Raw genomic sequence first — 17,118 nt, forward strand, 5'->3', positions numbered from 1 at the left:
GAAGAGGAGTCTTCCTGACTCTAGGCCAGGTATTCTATCTACTGCACCACCTGGCTGCCCCAGGCCTGGCACCTAGTGGGTCCTTAATAAAGATTTGTTCCCTTCCCTCTTTCCCTTTTTGCAATGGTAACAGGTGAGAGGTGATGTGGGCCTAAACTGGAGGGATGGAAACCCTAAGAAGAGAGATTTCCTGTAGAGTAATTGCAGACAAAGATGTGGTAAGACTTAGCAATTGCCTGGCTATGTGGGTTGAGTGAGAAGTCAATGGTGACTCAGCAGAAGTGGTGACTCTAGGACTGGGGTATACTGGGTGGTAACAGAAAAGAATAGGGTGGGTTTGGAAGGACATACGATAAGTTGTGTTTAAAACACTTTGAATTTGAACTCTCAAGGGATTTCTCCAGTTTTCAATGTCCAGCAGGCAGTTAGTGACTGGCCTTGAATCAATACATCTGAGGGTTTGAAAGTCAAGTCAATAAACATATATTAAGCATCTACTGAAGAAGTTTAGGGCTTGAGTAGTGGATGAATTCAAGAGAAAGACTCAAGACTCAAGAGTTAATATGGGACATATGCTTTATTTACACAAGATTATTACAGGTGGGCTAATCCTTCAATGATGAGCAGCTCCTGGTGAACTACTGTTGCTTACACAGTATAAGGAAACAGGGCATGGTGTACCTACCTACTAAAAGGGATGCAGGCATAGTTTGATGAATGATGTCAGAGTGGTCAAGGTTAATAACCTTGCTTTAGATAACAAAAGCTCATTTTGGTTAACAGAATGTTATCTCAAAATTCTTTGTTGAGCTCTATTTCCCTGTCCTGTAGGATCCTCTAGGTGGCAGAGGCAGATGTCCTGTCTACATAAATGTGGGTGCCCAAGGTAGTTGTAATCAACCCAAAGTCTGGGAGGGAGGGAGGCAAACTTTTCCCAGAGATGTACAAGATGTTGCTTTTACAAGGTAATAAATTTCTGTATATACATGGTTAGCATAGAAAGGCACAAAATTTAACTATTTGCTCTCTGCTTAGTATATCCACGGCATCATTACTATGTGCCAGTAAGTACTAAGTCCTGGTGATACAAAAAAATGGTTTAAAAAATGCTCCTGGGGGCGGCTATGTGGCGCAGTGGAGTCGGGAGGACCTGGGTTTAAATCCGCTCTCAGACACTTGATAATGACCTAGCTGTGTGGCCTCGGGCAAGCCACTTAACCCCATTGCCTTGCAAAAAAAAAAAATCTAAAAAAATGTTCCCGCCCTCTGGGAGCCTACAGTCTAATGCAGCAGAAAATATGCAAGCAATTATGTACAAACAGGCCATGATACGCCGGACAGCGCGGCAGAAATCCATTTTCTTTGACCTCCGGCTTCCTTCAAGCATTTTACCTTTTGGCGGGTCATTTAACCTTTCACCTTGCGAAGGCGTCGCCCTCGCGGCCCGGAAAACCACGCCCCCGGCCGGACTACATCTCCCAGGAAGCTTTGCGTCTTGGGGGGGGAAGAAAGCTCGGCTCCTTCTCCAGACCCCTCGGGGCCTATTGGGGGAGGAGGGGCCGGAACCGGTCATCCGTCGGAGGGGCGGGCGGCCAGAAGCCGGCTGTGATTAGACCGGACACCCATCACTCTCGGCCGGGCTCGTGCCGGAAGACCTCGGGTCGGGAAAGGCCGGAGTACGGAACCGGGCCGCGGCCGCGAACCGGGTAAGTGATCAGTGTCCTTGCCCTGCGGCCGCGGTTCTCTTCTCCGCCTCCGCCCGCCCTCGCGGACGCCTTGGAGGCCCGGGAGGACATCCGTGGGGGTGGCTCGTGCGCATGCGCCCTCACCCGCCGGCCCGAAACTTACTTCTGCGTCCACCTGGGGGGCGGGGCGTCTCGCCCGCACGGACACACAAAACGCGCGCCTTTTCCGCGCGTGGCGAACGTTTCCAGTGCTCCGTGCACCCCTAGGAGGCCGCCTCTTTTACTGTCCTCTCGAGGCAGGATTTGAACTGGTATCTTCCCAGCTCTGCCCAGTGACCACACACACACACACACATGTGTGGATTCACATGCAGGTGTGCTTGCAGGCAGAGCCCGGGAGGAGCACACACTCCTCTCCAGAGGTGTAGTAGACACGCACGCACACACACGCACAGACACTAGTGTAGCCTGGTGTCAGGGCCTTCTCTTCCCAGAGTGTCCTGGGTCTCCTCAGATCACATCCCATACCTTCACGGGAAATTCAGGACTCTTAAATCACTCTATTCGCAGAAATTAGGAAAGCTGCTTTGACCTTCTCATTTTGGATCCCAATGAAGTGTGACAAAGACCTTCACAGTTAGGGGATTAACATACAGTTCTCAGGATTTCAATCTAATTTTATTTATTTATTTTTCAATCTAATTTTGGATCAGGTAGGTCTAAGACACCTTCTTTTGCACTTTTTTTCATTAAATCCCTGGAAATTCTTGACTTTTTATTTCTCCATATGAATTTACTTACAATTTTTTATAACCCGTTAAAGTAATTTTTTGGAATTTTGATTGGTAGGGCACTAAACAAGTAGTTGAGTTTTGGTAGAATTGTTATTTTTATTATATTAGCTCTACCTATCCGTGAGCATTTGATGTTTGCCCAGTTATTTAAATCTGATTTAATTTGTGTGAAAAGTGTTTTATAACTGTTTTCAAAGAGTTTCTGAGTCTGTCTTGGCAAATAGACTGAGGTTACTTTGAATGGGATTTCTCTTTCTAATTTCCTGCTGTATCTTGTTACTCATATGTAGAAAAGTTGAGGATTTATGAGGGTTTATTTTATATTAAAGATTTCAATAAAGTGCTGTTTTCTCAGTAGGAAAGGTAGGTAAAATCTTTTGGGGTTATTTATTGAAGGAGAGAGGAAAAAAATTTGAAAGGAAAGCAATAAAAAAGAGAGGAAAACAATAGAAATGGGGGAAAGCATAATATTAGGAGATTGAATGGAAAGGCCTCTGGATTTGAAGTCAGAAAAACAGATTAGAATCCCAGATTCCTAGCTATAGAGGGTATCCCCAAAATCTTACTGTAGTTTTAAGCTAAGACTTATATGGTCTTGTATAATTATAGACAAATGCACTTAACCCCGCTAAGACTCACTTTTTTCCTCTATTAAAAGGAGAAAAGAATATCTGTAATAGCTGCCCCTCTGGATTGTTTTGAACATAAAATTTAAAACACTTTTGCAAACCCTCAAAGCACCTTATAAATATTGCTTTGTATTATGAAAAGTTTCAAGATAAGAATAGAGAATAATTTGTCTAAAGGGGAGGGGAGATTGGAGGAAAAATAATTTTATTTCACTGGGAAGTGGACAGGACAAGTCAGCTAGATGGACCAGAGAGAATGCTGGGCCTGGAATCAGGAATAACTGAGTTTAAAGCTAACTTAATATTTCCATTAGCTGTGTGACCTTGGATAAGTCACTCAACCTCTGCCTCAATTGTAAAATGGGGATAATAGCACCAACTTGCAGGATTGCTGTGAGGATCAGATGTGATAATGTTTGTAACATGCTGAGCTCATTGTCTTGCATGTGGTAGGCACTTAATAAATGTTTATTCTTTTTCCTTCTGTTCCAAGATACATAGAATGAAGCAGAGAAATGAATTATATGAGCTCACTGGAGTGTCCTTCAAATGAATCCCATGTGTTTAGCATGGTGCTTGGTACATAGTAAGCACTTGATAAATGGCTCTGTGTTGATTAGGATTTTTAGAGGGGATGGACTTGAACTTCATCTATAGGGACTTCCCTATGATCATCCAGCCAACGTGACCTTCTGGATATGTTAAAAGGCTACCTTTCTTTTTTTTTTGTTTGGCAAAGCAATGGAGTTAAGTGACTTGCCCAAGGTCACACAGCTAGGTAATTATTAAATGTCTGAGGCTGGATTTGAACTTAGGTGTTCTATCCACTGTGCCACCTAACTGCCTGAAGAGGCTACCTTTTAATCAAAGGCTTGTTCCTGGAAAACCCCAGGGGGTTGGTAGGGGTGGGGGGTTGGCAATGCCCCCGTGACTCTCCACTGTTTTATAAGATTCCTTTGACACTGTTTACAAGAAAATACAATTCATGCATGATAGACTCATGTTCTAAATGTAGCCTGGGTTTTTGTTTTGTTTTTATCTTTGACATCTGCCAGAAATTAGCCAGTATCACTAGATCCCTCCAGAAAGCTACTTCGTGAACAATCTCTGACCCAGCCGCTTCTTGCTGTCTCTTGCTCTTGGTTTAATGCGGATGGACACTGCATGTGAGAAAGGCAGTGATGGTCGGGTATGACCCCAAACCAAATAGGAAACAGAATTCCAAGGCAGAGGTGGCAGTGGCTGGATCTGCCTCTGGACTTGTTACTCGAACCTTGGTCAGCCCCTTAGATGTCATCAAAATTCGTTTCCAGGTATCTATCTTTCTTTTTGCTATGTGGTGGTTGGAAACACAAGTTTAATTCTCCTTACCAAAATTGGTTGTGATACTTGGAACTGGAATTGTCTCTTCAAAATTAAACATGTTCTCTTCTTTCCTGAAAAATCTTTTTCAACTGGTCCCCTCTCCCCTTCCCTTTATCTGTGTCCTCTGGTTTATAGCTTCAGGTTGAGCACCTGTCATCCAGTCATCCACATGCAAAATACTATGGGATCATCCAGGCAGCAAGGCAGATCCTGAAGGAGGAAGGCCCTACAGCATTTTGGAAAGGGCATATTCCAGCCCAAATTCTCTCCATAGGCTATGGAGCTGTCCAAGTAAGTGGCAGTAGCATAATGACGGAAGATAGAGAAGGCAAACAAAGCAACTATCTTTAGGGGACTGTCTCAAAAAAGAGCAGGAATGATTTTTATCAGAGTTTTCTGTTTATTTTACATGAAATTCTTTCTAGGAAAAAAAAAGTATATTCAAATTGAGCTTTGAAGATAGGCATCTCTCCTTCCACTGTGCACCTGCCATTCCTGTCAGATGTATATAACTAAGTAGCTACAGCATTCTACAGATTTCACAATATAGAATTGACTTGGTGCTACATCTCTTACAGATAGTCCATGAATATAATTATAATTAGTAAAAATTCAATTTACATAGTACTTTTTAAGGTATTTTCACAAGCATCTTGTTGGCATCTCCCAGTGAAGCAGGAAAGGCAGCAAGTATTATCACTCTTCTTTGAAAGAAGAGAACATTGAAATATAGATTATATGATTTACCCAAGTGAGTTAGTGATAGTTAGAGATAGTGATAGTACCCAAATGACTTACTGATAGTGATCATGTCCTGATTCCTAACCCAGATCCCTTTCTCCTCTGCCACCCTGCATTCTCAGCTCAATATTCATTGAATATGATCAGCTTTGCAATTCTTTCTATGAGATTTTGCTGTACAGCATCATTAATCTTCCCTAAAGATATACCTAGTTATACCCATTTTGGGCTATGGTGTTCAGTTTGAGTCCTTGATAGCATTTATAATCGTGAGTCAATTGTGAGTCTTGACCACATCCCTTAGACTTGATGTGTCTCTGTCTCTTATAGTTTGTGACCTTTGAGCTCCTTACAGAACTGGTCCATAGAACAATGTTATATGACACACAGGACTTCTCAGTACATTTTGTGTGTGGTGGCCTCTCTGCCTGTGCTGCCACTCTTGCTGTGCAACCTGTTGATGTTCTCCGAACTCGTTTTGCAGCTCAGGGTGAGCCCAAGGTGAGTGGTCAGTGATCAAAGAGTCAAAGAATCTTTAAGGGGCTGGATTTATAGATCATCAAGAGTCACACAAAGCACTAAAAAATATTCTTGGCATTTGACATACCTTGCCTAATAACTGTCTTTTCAAAAAGGGATGATTTATTATTGAATTTGGGTAAATAAAATATTTTAGATGACATAGAAGTGAGCTACTTTTTAAAAAGTAAATTACATTTATTTCAATGAACAAAAATCTATTTTCTATCCCTCCTGAATCTTCTCCCAGTCTCCACCAAGGGAAAAAACCAAACCCTTGTTTGGGCAGCTAGGTGGTACAGTGGATAGAGTACTGGCCTTGGAATCAGGACGACCTGAGTGCCTAGCTGTGTGACTTTGGGCAAGTCACTTAACCCCATTGCCATAAATAAATAAAATAAAAAAAAAGGCGTATAATCAAGCAAAACTGATTACCACATTGGCCAACTCCAAAAAATAGTTTTCATTCTGTTCCTTGAGGCCATCACCTCTCTATCAAGAGGTAGCTATGGATTCTCTGGAATTGTGGTTGATCATCGTATTGTTCAGAAGATTTTCTAAGGGCATTGATTTTAAGTCTTTTGATGGTATTTGTTTTTGCATTGTAGTTATTGTGCAAATTGTTCTAGTTATTAGTGTGCTATTTAAAGGCACTCTCTTATGAATCTGGTCATTTGAGTGATTGTTCTCCATTTTATCAGTGAATATTCTTTTAATTATCTGATAACCTTTTTTATTTTTAATTTTTTTAAGGTTTATTTAAGGCAATGAGATTAAGTGACTTGCCCAAGGTCACACAGCTAGGCAATCATTAAGTATCTGAGGTCGGCTTTGAACTCAGGTCCCCTTGACTCCAGGGCCAGTGTTCTATCCACTATGCCACCTAGCTGCCCCTATCTGATAACTCTTGATGAAAAATACATGTTGGATGCTGTGATAGATATCAACATGGACAAATCACAGACCTTTCGTGCCCTTATGGAGCTACCTGATCACATGGGGAGCTGAGTTGTATGATACTGCTTGTCACTGCAGTCAGAACTCAAGGAAGTCAGAAGCTGATGTGAGGTGGTAGGACATGAGGACCCAGAGACCTGAGTTCTCCATCTCCACAGAGGCAATCATTTTATGTCTGTAGCTAGAATGATTAAATTTAGTCAAGAACCTACAAAGGATAAAAGGGATTCAAAATCTGGCGGAGGCATCACAAGGATGGAAGAATTTTTTTTGTGTGTATAACTTTACAATTAATAGTAACAAAAAAGCAATTTAAATAGCCAATAGAAGAGATAGAGGAAAGCACTCTCCAAGTATGGTCACTCTGCAGGAGCCGACAGTTGTGCTACATGCGCAAGCTTGGAAATTGGTTTAGTTTAAGTATTTTTCTTTATTATGGAGAAGGCTTTAAAGGTGGGTAGTGGAATATTTTTGGAAATGATGGGATGAAAAAACATCATAATATATACATCACAAAAGGCATCAGTAAAATTTATGGAACCCCCGTATAATCACAAAATCAGAACTTCGGAGATTTTAAAATATGTAGATACTTGAAAACAAATCAGCAACTTCCTGGCACTCTTTCAAAATAGCATTCATAAAATTTGTTTCCTTCTCAATGAGGTTAGGGGGAAGAAGGGAGGAAGAGAATTTGGAACCTAAAATTTTATTTTTTTTTAAATTTTTTTTCGTGTTTTTTTTTTTTTTTGCAAGGCAAATGGGGTTAAGTGGCTTGCCCAAGGCCACACAGCTAGGTAATTATTAAGTGTCTGAGACCAGATTTGAACCCAGGTACTCCTGACTCCAGAGTTGGTGCTTTATCCACTGTGCCACCTAGCCACCCCTGGAACCTAAAATTTTAAAAACAATTGTTAAAAACTATTTTTACATGTTATTAAGGGAAAATAAAATAATTAAAAAAGAACTACAATATCTATAGCTCTTACCTTGCCTTGTAGATCTGCCTATCTGAGGCATAAGATAATTTACATAAAATTTTGAAATTGTTCTAGCTTTGTGTTTAAAGAGAAGTTGAAGGAAGCAGGCAAACAATGGAAAAGCCTACAGATTCCCCTTTATGTTGTCCACGTTGTCAGTCTGCATCCCTTGGATATTTTCTTTGGAAGTTTGTCTGATCTTGATATGGACTTATGTATTTATTAGTTATATTATTACCTGGGAATCAGGGAAATAAAGCCCAATGAAGGCAACCATATAATTGGCATTGGATTTGAAGTCAAGAAGACTTGGGTTTAAATCCTGCCTCTACATACTATGTGACCCTGATAATATTTTAATTCTCTGTGCCTCAGTTTCCTAGAGTGAAACTAGAGCATTGAGCTTGATAGCTTCTAAGTTTATATCCTCTAAATATTTGATATCCTATAAAATATTTAATATTATGAGTTCACCAGAGCTACCTGTACATACATGCAGATCTACAAAAACCTCCGTCATGGTGTGATGATGATGTACAAGACTGAAGGCCCACTGGCTTTCTACAGAGGCTTGCCACCCACTTTGATTGCCATCTTCCCCTATGCGGGGTTACAGTTCTCCTTTTATAGTGCCCTGAAGCAGGTCTACGAATGGGCTGTTCCAGTGGATGGAAAGAAAAATGGTGAGTATGAGGGCAGCTTCTTCAGTGAGCACAAGTCCCCTGACATTCCTGCATCAGCCCATAGAAGGAACGGAGTGGGTGCTGTGAATATGATGCACTCTTAGAACCCACTAGATTTTTCTCACCTCTTGCTCTGAACTCATCTCTGAAGCCTTGTTAGCCACATCTTCTATTCTCCATCCTAGGACTATCAGGAGGTTGACAGCTGTGGTCACTAACTTGCCCACTTTCTGACTTCTTTTAGGCACCATACTTGAACTTCTTTGTGTGAATAGAATAATTTCATTTGGGAAATTTTTTGAGGGTTGGAGCCTCTTCCATCCTGACATCCGCCAGAGCTAATCTGTGGTTAATAACTATTCTTTTTTTTTTGCAAGGCAATGGGGTTAAGTGGCTTGCCCAAGGCCATACAGCTAGGTAATTATTAAGTGTCTGAGGCCAGATTTGAACTCAGGTACTCCTGACTCCAAGGGCTGGTGCTCTATCCACTGTGCCAGCTAGCTGCCCCCAATAACTATTCTTATAGAAATTGACTGCTCTTCCCATTTGTTTTCCTGAATGAAATCCTTTCTCACTTTAAGGATTTGTTATTCTGAAATGAATGAAGTAAGGTGTTCTGGGGTCCATCTGGGATGAAGACCTCAGAATGTATTTTTTTTTCTTCTCTTGCCTACTTCCACTATTATTGCAGCAAACCTGAAAAATCTTCTGTGTGGCAGTGGAGCTGGTGTTATCAGCAAGACTCTTACATATCCCCTGGACCTCTTTAAGAAGAGATTGGAAGTGGGCGGCTTTGAGAAAGCCCGGGAACCCTTTGGACAGGTGAGAAGTGCTCTCAGTGGAGATCTGGAGAAGTTTTGAGGAGGGGAAGTGATATGATAAAAGATTTTAATTAATAAATATTAATCTGATGAGTTTAGGAGATGATATAATTATATTAGTGGAGAGCAAGAAATGATGAGAGCCTGAATGAGGATGCTTACAGTGGGAATGAAAAGGAGGGATTGGATGTAAGAAATGGCCCTGAGTTCAGATCCACAGAACTTGGTGAATGATATTACACATAGAACCTTCTGCTATGACCTGTTGCCCTAGTAAGAAATGAGGAACATACCCAACTTAAGTAGTGGCAGCTCCCTTTCACTGTTATTAAAGGGCCTTGTGTTCCTGGGGACTGAGTACTCCCTGGGTGCAAAGCTCTTTGAGAATGATTGGAGAACTCCGAGCAGTGCCCATTGTAGGAGTATGGACACAGAGGAAGGAAGGACTCATGGTCTGCCTTGGGAACCTCCTTGTCTGGAGATTGAAGGCATGGGTATTAAAAAGGGGGTTCAGGGGGCAGCTTGGTGGTGCAGTGGATGGAGCACTGGCCCTGGAGTCAGGAGTACCTGAATTCAAATCAGGTCTCAGACACTTAATAATTGCCTAGCTGTGAGAACTTGGGCAAGTCACTTAACCCCATTGCCTTGCAAAAAACAAAACAAAACAAAAAAGTGTGGGGGGGTTTCAGAGTTCTTTCTCCTAATTGCCATAGGCTTCACATGGACAGTTTAATCCTGGTTTATAGACATAGTGAACATAACCTCTCCCTTTTCAAACTTCTTATTATGATGTATTTCTGAAGTTTTCTGTCTCCCATCTTTGACTTTCCCATCATTTTCTATCATCATTATTTGTTTTTAGCCTTTTCCTCCCATTAAACTGGAAGCTTTTTGAGAGCAGTACCTTTAACATTATCCATGTTGCTTAGGAAATTGTCTTGCATATAGTTGATGCTTAATTCTTTTTGTTGCTATTGTAAGTTTGATTGAAAAAAAAAAAGATTCTGTTGCCCTATTGTGACTTGGAGCTGACTCTGGTTCCCCAATGGAAGCTCCCCAATGGAACCATCTTCAGTTATCTAGGAAGAGATTTATCATTAGGTTAGCAACAGCATAATTTTTCAGTTACAGGAATTCAAAGATCATCTTCTAAATCAAGGCATTGAGTTGTATTGACAGAGGGAGTACCCATTTCCTTGAAATGAATGATAGATTTTTGAAGAATTTTAAAAAGTCCTAAATAAGTGCTTTTCTTAAAAGGGGAGTTTAAACATGCTTTAGGAGAGTTTAAAGAACCTTTGTTGTTAAAGCCCTGATAGTATGTATTTCATTTCCTCATATATGTTTTTTGTTCAGTTTCTTCTTTCAACAGACCTTTCTTGATCCCCTACTATATGCAAGCATTTATTCTAGATACTGCAGGAAAAACTAAGGTGGATACAAAAACCAAACATTATCTCTGCCTACAAAGAGCTGATGAGCTAATAGGTGATGTATAATCCATCACCTGATATGTATGAAATCTTTGCTTCTATGTTCTAGGCATTGTGATAGGCAAGAGGGTGCAAAGACAAAAATGAAGTAGTTCCTACTTTCATTCCATAGGATAAGAAATATGTATAAGTATATAGACAATTCTCACTCTAAATAAAAGATTCACTTTGCACAAATTCAACTTTACGTAAAGAAATCAGCATTCCAAAATAAAATCACCTATATTCACTGTACAGTACTGTGCTCATGCTCTCTTTCTCTCTCTCTCTCTCTCTCTCTCTCTCTCCCTCTCTCCCTCTCTCCCCCTCTCCCTCTCTCTCTCTCACCCTTTCTCACCCCACTCCTGCCCCTCAGCTCAACACTATCTCCCATTCACCAAATCAAAAAACCCTTCTAATGAAAGCAGAAGAACAGATGCACAGTGAGACCACCATCAACACTGGATTGGGGGCTTGGTTTGAGACTTCCAGTACCAAGAATGAAAACTTTTGATTCACTCAGTTTACCCACCCACATGTCCCTGTGTATCACCTATCCCCTTCTGTTTACATCCATGTCCAAACCTTCCATGTCAGTCCCAGACAGCATGTTTTTCTTCTTGATTCCAGCAAGGCCCCTACATGGCTGGTCCTGCCCCTCTGTTTTCTTTTCTTGCTCTTGCTTCTCTGTCCCTGGCCCCATGTGTCTGTGTGCCGGCTTCTTCCCACCTGGGACATAAGACCTTCCTGCCTCCCTCTCCCTTTTTCCCTCTTTACAAAATCACATTATGTAAAAATTTGTAAAATGCAAAAATTGTTTTACATTCTGGTTTGTAGAAAGGTCCACTTATATATACAGCAAGTATTGTTTCTAAGTCTTTACAGAATAAGCACAAAACAATCCTCTGGGACAGGACAAATCTTATGTAGGAGGTTGTATTTGAACTCAGATTTGAAGGGAAGAAAAAGTTCTGAGATGAGTAGGTGAAGAAAGAAAATGTGGGCAAGGGGGATAGGATAGTCTGTGCAAAACATGGTTATGGGAGATGGAGTTTGATGTGTTAGGAAAGGCATAGCCAGTTTGACTTGTCTAAAGTATCCAGAAGGGGAACTTAGGACAAAGACTAGGGCTGGATATGTGGGTCTGGGAGTCATCTGTTTAGAAATGACCATTTGGACCTATGAGATTGTTAGAACAGAGAAGACATGACAGAGTGTCCCTCTGTAGTTATACCCATATATCTTGGTTATGGATTCATATATACCAACAGATATACCTGGGGATATAGACCCATAGAAAGTGACATATAGATGGTGATTCAACAAATGTTCCTTTCTCTTGGGAGGAGAAAGTTGGGTCATGAAAACTTCCTGAGAAGGGAAACTTTATATTGTGTCATCTGAGAAGGAAGTTCAAGGATTGAGAAAAGGTCATTGAATTTGTAAATTAAGAGTCTGTAACTTTAGATACAGCAAGTCTAGTCAGATGCTGAAATCTGAAGCCAGATTGCAAAGGCTTGAGGAGTTTGGGGGGACAAAACTTTTTCAGGAAGTTTTGTTTTTAAAGGGAGGAAAGATATAGGGCAGTAGCTTGAGGAAATGGTAGAGTCAAGTGAGGGTTTTTCAAGGATAGAGGAGACCTAGGAATATTTGTAGGTAGCAAGGTACAACTTGTAGCTAGGGAGAGACTGAAGATTAGAGAGAGAGAGAAGGAAAAATCTGTGGGAGAGGCTACCAGATTAAACAAGAGGAGACAACTAAAAGTACAAGTAGCAGGGTTGGCCTTGTCTTGGAGAAAGACCATCTCTTCATCCAAGACTGGTATGAAGGTGGAGAGAATGGGGGATAAAGTCAAGGGCTTATGAGATATATAGTAAAAGAAAATGAGGGAACTGAAGATAAATGACTTTTTTTCCTGAATAACATATGAAGGGAGGTTGTTTTCTTTTTTTTTTTTTGACTGTCAGCTGCTTGGATTTATTTGTATAGTTTCAGAATCATGTATGTTTCAAACAAGCTGAGATCATTTCCTTGGTTACAAGGGAGGTTGTTTTCTAAGAGAATGAGGAGGAGTTGTATGGGAGAGGCTTGATCAGAAGATTTGAGATTTGGGGAATGTGATAAAGAATAAATAAATTGGGGAGAAGTCAAAGGATTTCCTTGCTATTGTAAAGGTTCAATTGACATAACAAATTTTTAATGAACCTATAAATTCCTCTTCATCTAAATAAAAGCAATATGTAATTAAGTTCCTTATGAGAGGTGCATAGAAAAGGGTTGAGGAAGGTCAGAAGGGAGAGATAGCACTTCCCACTGGAGAAATCAGGAGAAACTTCATGAAAGCGATTAAAGTCAAGTTGTGACTTGAAGGATGAATAGGCTTTCAATAAACAAAGTATGGAGGGGGGGATTGTGTGAGATGGAAGGTATCCATGGCAAAGACATTAAGGGGAGGGGGGGTGTAGATTAAAGGGAAAAGGACTGGAATAGAGAGACCAAAATGGACCCTGGAAGAGGTGTTGGTTGAGAAGCCAAAATGAAAAGGAGGATGAGGACTTGAGAAAAAAGTGGGGTCTTGTTCATTGATTCTTCTTTCTGTCTCACCTTTTACAGTTTTCAAAAGGTTCCCAGATAGATTGGAGACAAGACAAATTATCCCCATCCAAGCAAGGTTTGAAAATCTGTGCTTCCCCAGGCTTAAAAACTGCTTTCCTTATGTTTTACTGTCCAATAGAGGAAGTCCTGGGCCATTTAAGTTATAAACTTCTTAGTTTTATCACAAAATAAATGTCTATTCCAGACAGCAGAATGTTCTACCATTAAAAGTAGATATATTTATGTGGATTTTTTTTCCATTTATATAAAATTTTATTTGTTTTCCAATTCTATACATCGTTTCTACCAATCATTTTTTTTTGCAAGTTTTGAATTTTACAATGTTTTCCCCTCCCTATCCCCCAACAGAAGGCAATCTGATTTAGTCTTTTTTATTTAGTCTTTACATGTTTCCATGATATGCATAGATGGATTTTTTTTAGTGTTTTTTTTTTGCAAGGCAATGGGGTTAAGTGGCTTGCCCAAGGCCACACAGCTGGTTAATTAGTAAGTGTCTGAGGCCAGATTTGAACTCAGGTACTCCTGACTCCAGGGCCAGTGCTCTATCTACTGCGCCACCTAGCTGCCCAATGGATATTTTTTAAAAAAACAAAAACAAAAATTCAACAGCAACCACAAATGAAAGTGTGCCTGCACCTTCCACATCTGCAATATAGGCCTAGTCAGGGTGACAAAAAATATAGGCCTAGTTAATATGCTCAGAAATTGCCAACTTGATCTAAAGCTTTCAAAGAAGTACATACCTGCAGTTAAAGCAGCAGACATAGTGTGGAGGGGATAAAGAGACAGGTTGGTCAGGAAGAGCAGACAGACTCTGCTTACTCTTATGGTAGACAGGGGTGTCATTACAGAAGGCTCATCCTGGTGCTCTGGAGCCTTGAGTAGAGTTCTCCAGGTAAATTTGATCCTAAAAGGCCAAGAAAAACTCCAAGGGTTGAATGTATTATATTTCTCCATGTTTAGGGGCTGGTAGGTGGGGAGGGAGGAAGGAATCCCTGTAGTGGGTTTGGAGCTCTCTGGAAGTGCTCCTCCTGTTATCTGAGGGCCTATCTCTACAGCAGTCTTAATCCAGGCCTTGGGTATCCTGGCTCCTGTACTCTTCTAACCAGATCTTTCTAAATGTTCTGTGTCTCTGTTGCTTGGACCATCAGTCTGTCAATATCTCACTTTGACTGGATTGTTCTCTCCACCCCCTCCACCCCCCTTGACTTTTTTATTCTTTATCAAAAGGCTCAGATCTCTGTGGGGAAGGAAGGGAGGAGTGTATTGATAGTGAAAGTGATAGAAAAGCAAAAGAGAGCAATAATTATTTTTTTTTCCAAAAGGGGAAAAATAAGGTGTAAGGTGTCTTCTCTGAGATACTTAGTGGAATGGAGTGGCTCATTTCTTGTGATTTCCAGGTGCTCTGGTTAGATCTGACTAACTTTTGAAAGAGGAAGAATGAAGGGCTTCTGACCTCATTCAGCCTAAGAGCTGGAATCCTGGGAGTCCCTGACTTCTGCAAGTCTCCCCAGCTGCTCTCAGGATTTTCATGTGTTTTTCTTCTCTAGGTTCGAAAGTATGAGGGCTTCCAGGACTGTGTCCAGAAGATTTTCCAAGAAGAAGGCACCCAGGGCTTCTTTAAAGGCCTCACTCCCAGCTTGCTGAAGTCTGCTTTATCCACTGGTCTGGTGTTCTTCTGGTATGAGTTATTCTGTCACCTATTAAGCTCCAGGAATACCTCAGACTCCAAAAGTCAGGGTGAGTGAGCTGAGCTTCTGGGCTTCGGGGAACTCCAAAAAGAGAAGTGATTCTGTCTCCTTGGTGCCCTGTGGGTGCTCCTTCATCCATTACCTCTGAATACTTCACCTGAGAGGGTGTTCCCCATCTCCATCGCAACTCAGTTGGGTTTCTAGGGAAAGCTTGGAGGTTGGCTTTTGTGTTTTGGCTTTTATCTTTCTCCTATTACTCCAAGTAGTAGAAAGTCAGCCTGAAGTCCTTGTTTATCTTTATTCACCAGGACACTTGAGAACAGAAAGGTGTTTTATCTACCCTCTTCCCAGACTGAGGTTCCAGCAGTTTTAGGACCTGGGTCTGACACTGTAGGTGGTCCCTGCCCTATTTTAGTCAATAGGCCTTAGAGTCAAAATTATATTCCTTGGTTCAGAACCTTCTCTCTTCCCAGCCCACACACCTGACTGCTTTTCTCTTATCTTACAAGCCACCTCCACAATTTCTGTTGCTTATTTGTTCTCCCTTTGTGGCTGAGGAAGAAATTACTGTCTTCAGCCATTCTAAAGTTAGCCTGAAGGTGCAGGGGGTAAAGGCAGTCCCCGCCTTCTCCAAACTCCATTTTCTGAAGCTTTTGTTGCTGTTCTCATTGCAGCTCTCATCCCCCTTCCCACCCCCAGCAGCCAGCCTTGAGTATTCTCTCTGCATGGACCAGACGGCTCATTGACAGCCCCCTCTTATGGGTGATGGGCAGAGGGCACAGACTTTCTATGGGGAGCTAAAGATGATGGGTATTTGAACAAATGGTGGTGAGCAGGTGGGTGTGGAAGGGGAGGGGAGGAATGACACGACTTCTTTGGATTTTATTTTCTCCTTTTCACTGGATATACTAAACACTCATTCCCTAAAATAACACTTCCAAGGAAATGTGGGTGAGCAGAGGCTGCTGCCTCTATGGTGCTGAGATGCAGCTCTGAACGTGCCATGACCATGACCATTGATGGGCCCATGTAATCTGTGTGGGCCCTATTGAGCTAAAGGGACTGTTCTCATGAGGTAATCTGTTGAGAGCAGAGATCACAATCCATAATTTGATATTTATTTAGGATCACGGGAAATGTCAGTTGGGTTTGTGGGAGCTGGGGCTGACCCCAGCAGCTGGATTCCTTGCTCTCGCCCACTGTTCATGGTCACCAGGTGTTGGAGGGCCTAAGCCCCAGATCCTGGCTGAGCAGTGAGAGCCTCTATCCTGATGAGGACTTCTCAAAATTGGGGTTTATCAGAGGAATCCAGAAGGGTGGCCTTAATCTGCAGATCTGGGAAAGGGGCCTTCATCGTCCTTGGTGCTACCTCTGAGGTACCAGCTCTTCCCAGTTGCAGTATGCACTGACCTCAATGCCCTCAGCCTTGAGGGCCTACAGCTAACAAGGGTGGTCTTTAGTAATCAACTTATCATTTCTGTTTCATGAAGTCTGGGTCTCCGGCTTGTGACAATTCACTCAGCGGTGTTGGAGGGTGTGAAACTTGACTTTCCTGTATTTTGAACGCTATGATGTGAGTGAACAGAAGCCACTGTAGAAAGCCTTCTCCTCGAGGGTCCCGGCCAGGCATCCAAGGCCTTGCCTCTTTTGGGGCTGCTGGGAAGGCGGCTCCTGAATGTATTTTATATACTTTAAAAGTCAAAGCATCTTGTGCTCGGACAGTAAAATTCTATTCTCACCTGGCTCTGTTTGATTATTTGCTTTTTGCTACTGACCAAAAAACCCCCAGTCTCTTCCCTTGACTCGCTGCCTGGGCTGCGGGCTCCAGGGGCAGCGGCCACCGCCCGGGGCGAGGCTACGGCTTTGTGCGACCCCGGAGCTCCGCGGCCCGGGGCCTCGGGCGCCAGGAGCGGCCCTGCCAGGCCAAGCGCGGCCCCGGGCCTCCCGCGGTGACAGCAGTGGGAGTGCGCGGTGCCCCGGCGTGCCCGGTGCCGGCTTCCCATCCGTCAGAACTTGGAAGTTTCCCGTGGGCCGATCCGGGCGCGGGGGGCCTGGGCAGCCGAGTGTCCGGGGCCGGGCCCGGGCCCAGCGCCGCCGCCCCGGCACGGGGGGGGGGGGAGGAGGCCGCCGCCCCGGCACGGAGGCGCCCGGGCCCGGCACGGAGG

At 42.5% G+C, this 17,118-nt stretch overlaps 1 protein-coding gene across 3 annotated transcripts; it reads left to right on the forward strand.

Annotated features, from left to right (window-relative positions):
• Nucleotides 1-1,538: 1,538 nt before the first annotated feature.
• Nucleotides 1,539-16,814, forward strand: SLC25A19 (solute carrier family 25 member 19). 3 transcript variants are annotated; one of them, XR_012475947.1, is made up of 9 exons: nt 1,540-1,706; nt 4,164-4,421; nt 4,609-4,764; nt 5,545-5,715; nt 8,170-8,353; nt 9,045-9,175; nt 14,813-15,002; nt 15,628-15,789; nt 16,444-16,808. XR_012475947.1 is itself a non-coding variant. In XM_074224593.1 (8 exons), the coding sequence occupies exons 2-8, from the start codon at nt 4,290-4,292 to the stop codon at nt 16,461-16,463; spliced, it is 984 nt and encodes a 327-aa protein (XP_074080694.1). In that variant the 5' UTR covers nt 1,539-1,706; nt 4,164-4,289; the 3' UTR covers nt 16,464-16,803. The 3 variants fall into 3 exon arrangements, 2 of the variants coding, with proteins under 2 accessions (XP_074080694.1, XP_074080693.1); XM_074224593.1 differs by lacking the exon at nt 15,628-15,789 and having other exon boundaries at nt 1,539-1,706; nt 16,444-16,803; XM_074224592.1 differs by having other exon boundaries at nt 15,628-16,814.
• The last annotated feature ends 304 nt before the right edge of the window (nt 16,815-17,118 follow it).

Source organism: Macrotis lagotis, chromosome 2 (genome assembly GCF_037893015.1).
Source record: "Macrotis lagotis isolate mMagLag1 chromosome 2, bilby.v1.9.chrom.fasta, whole genome shotgun sequence".
NCBI classification, from domain to species: domain Eukaryota; kingdom Metazoa; phylum Chordata; class Mammalia; order Peramelemorphia; family Peramelidae; genus Macrotis; species Macrotis lagotis.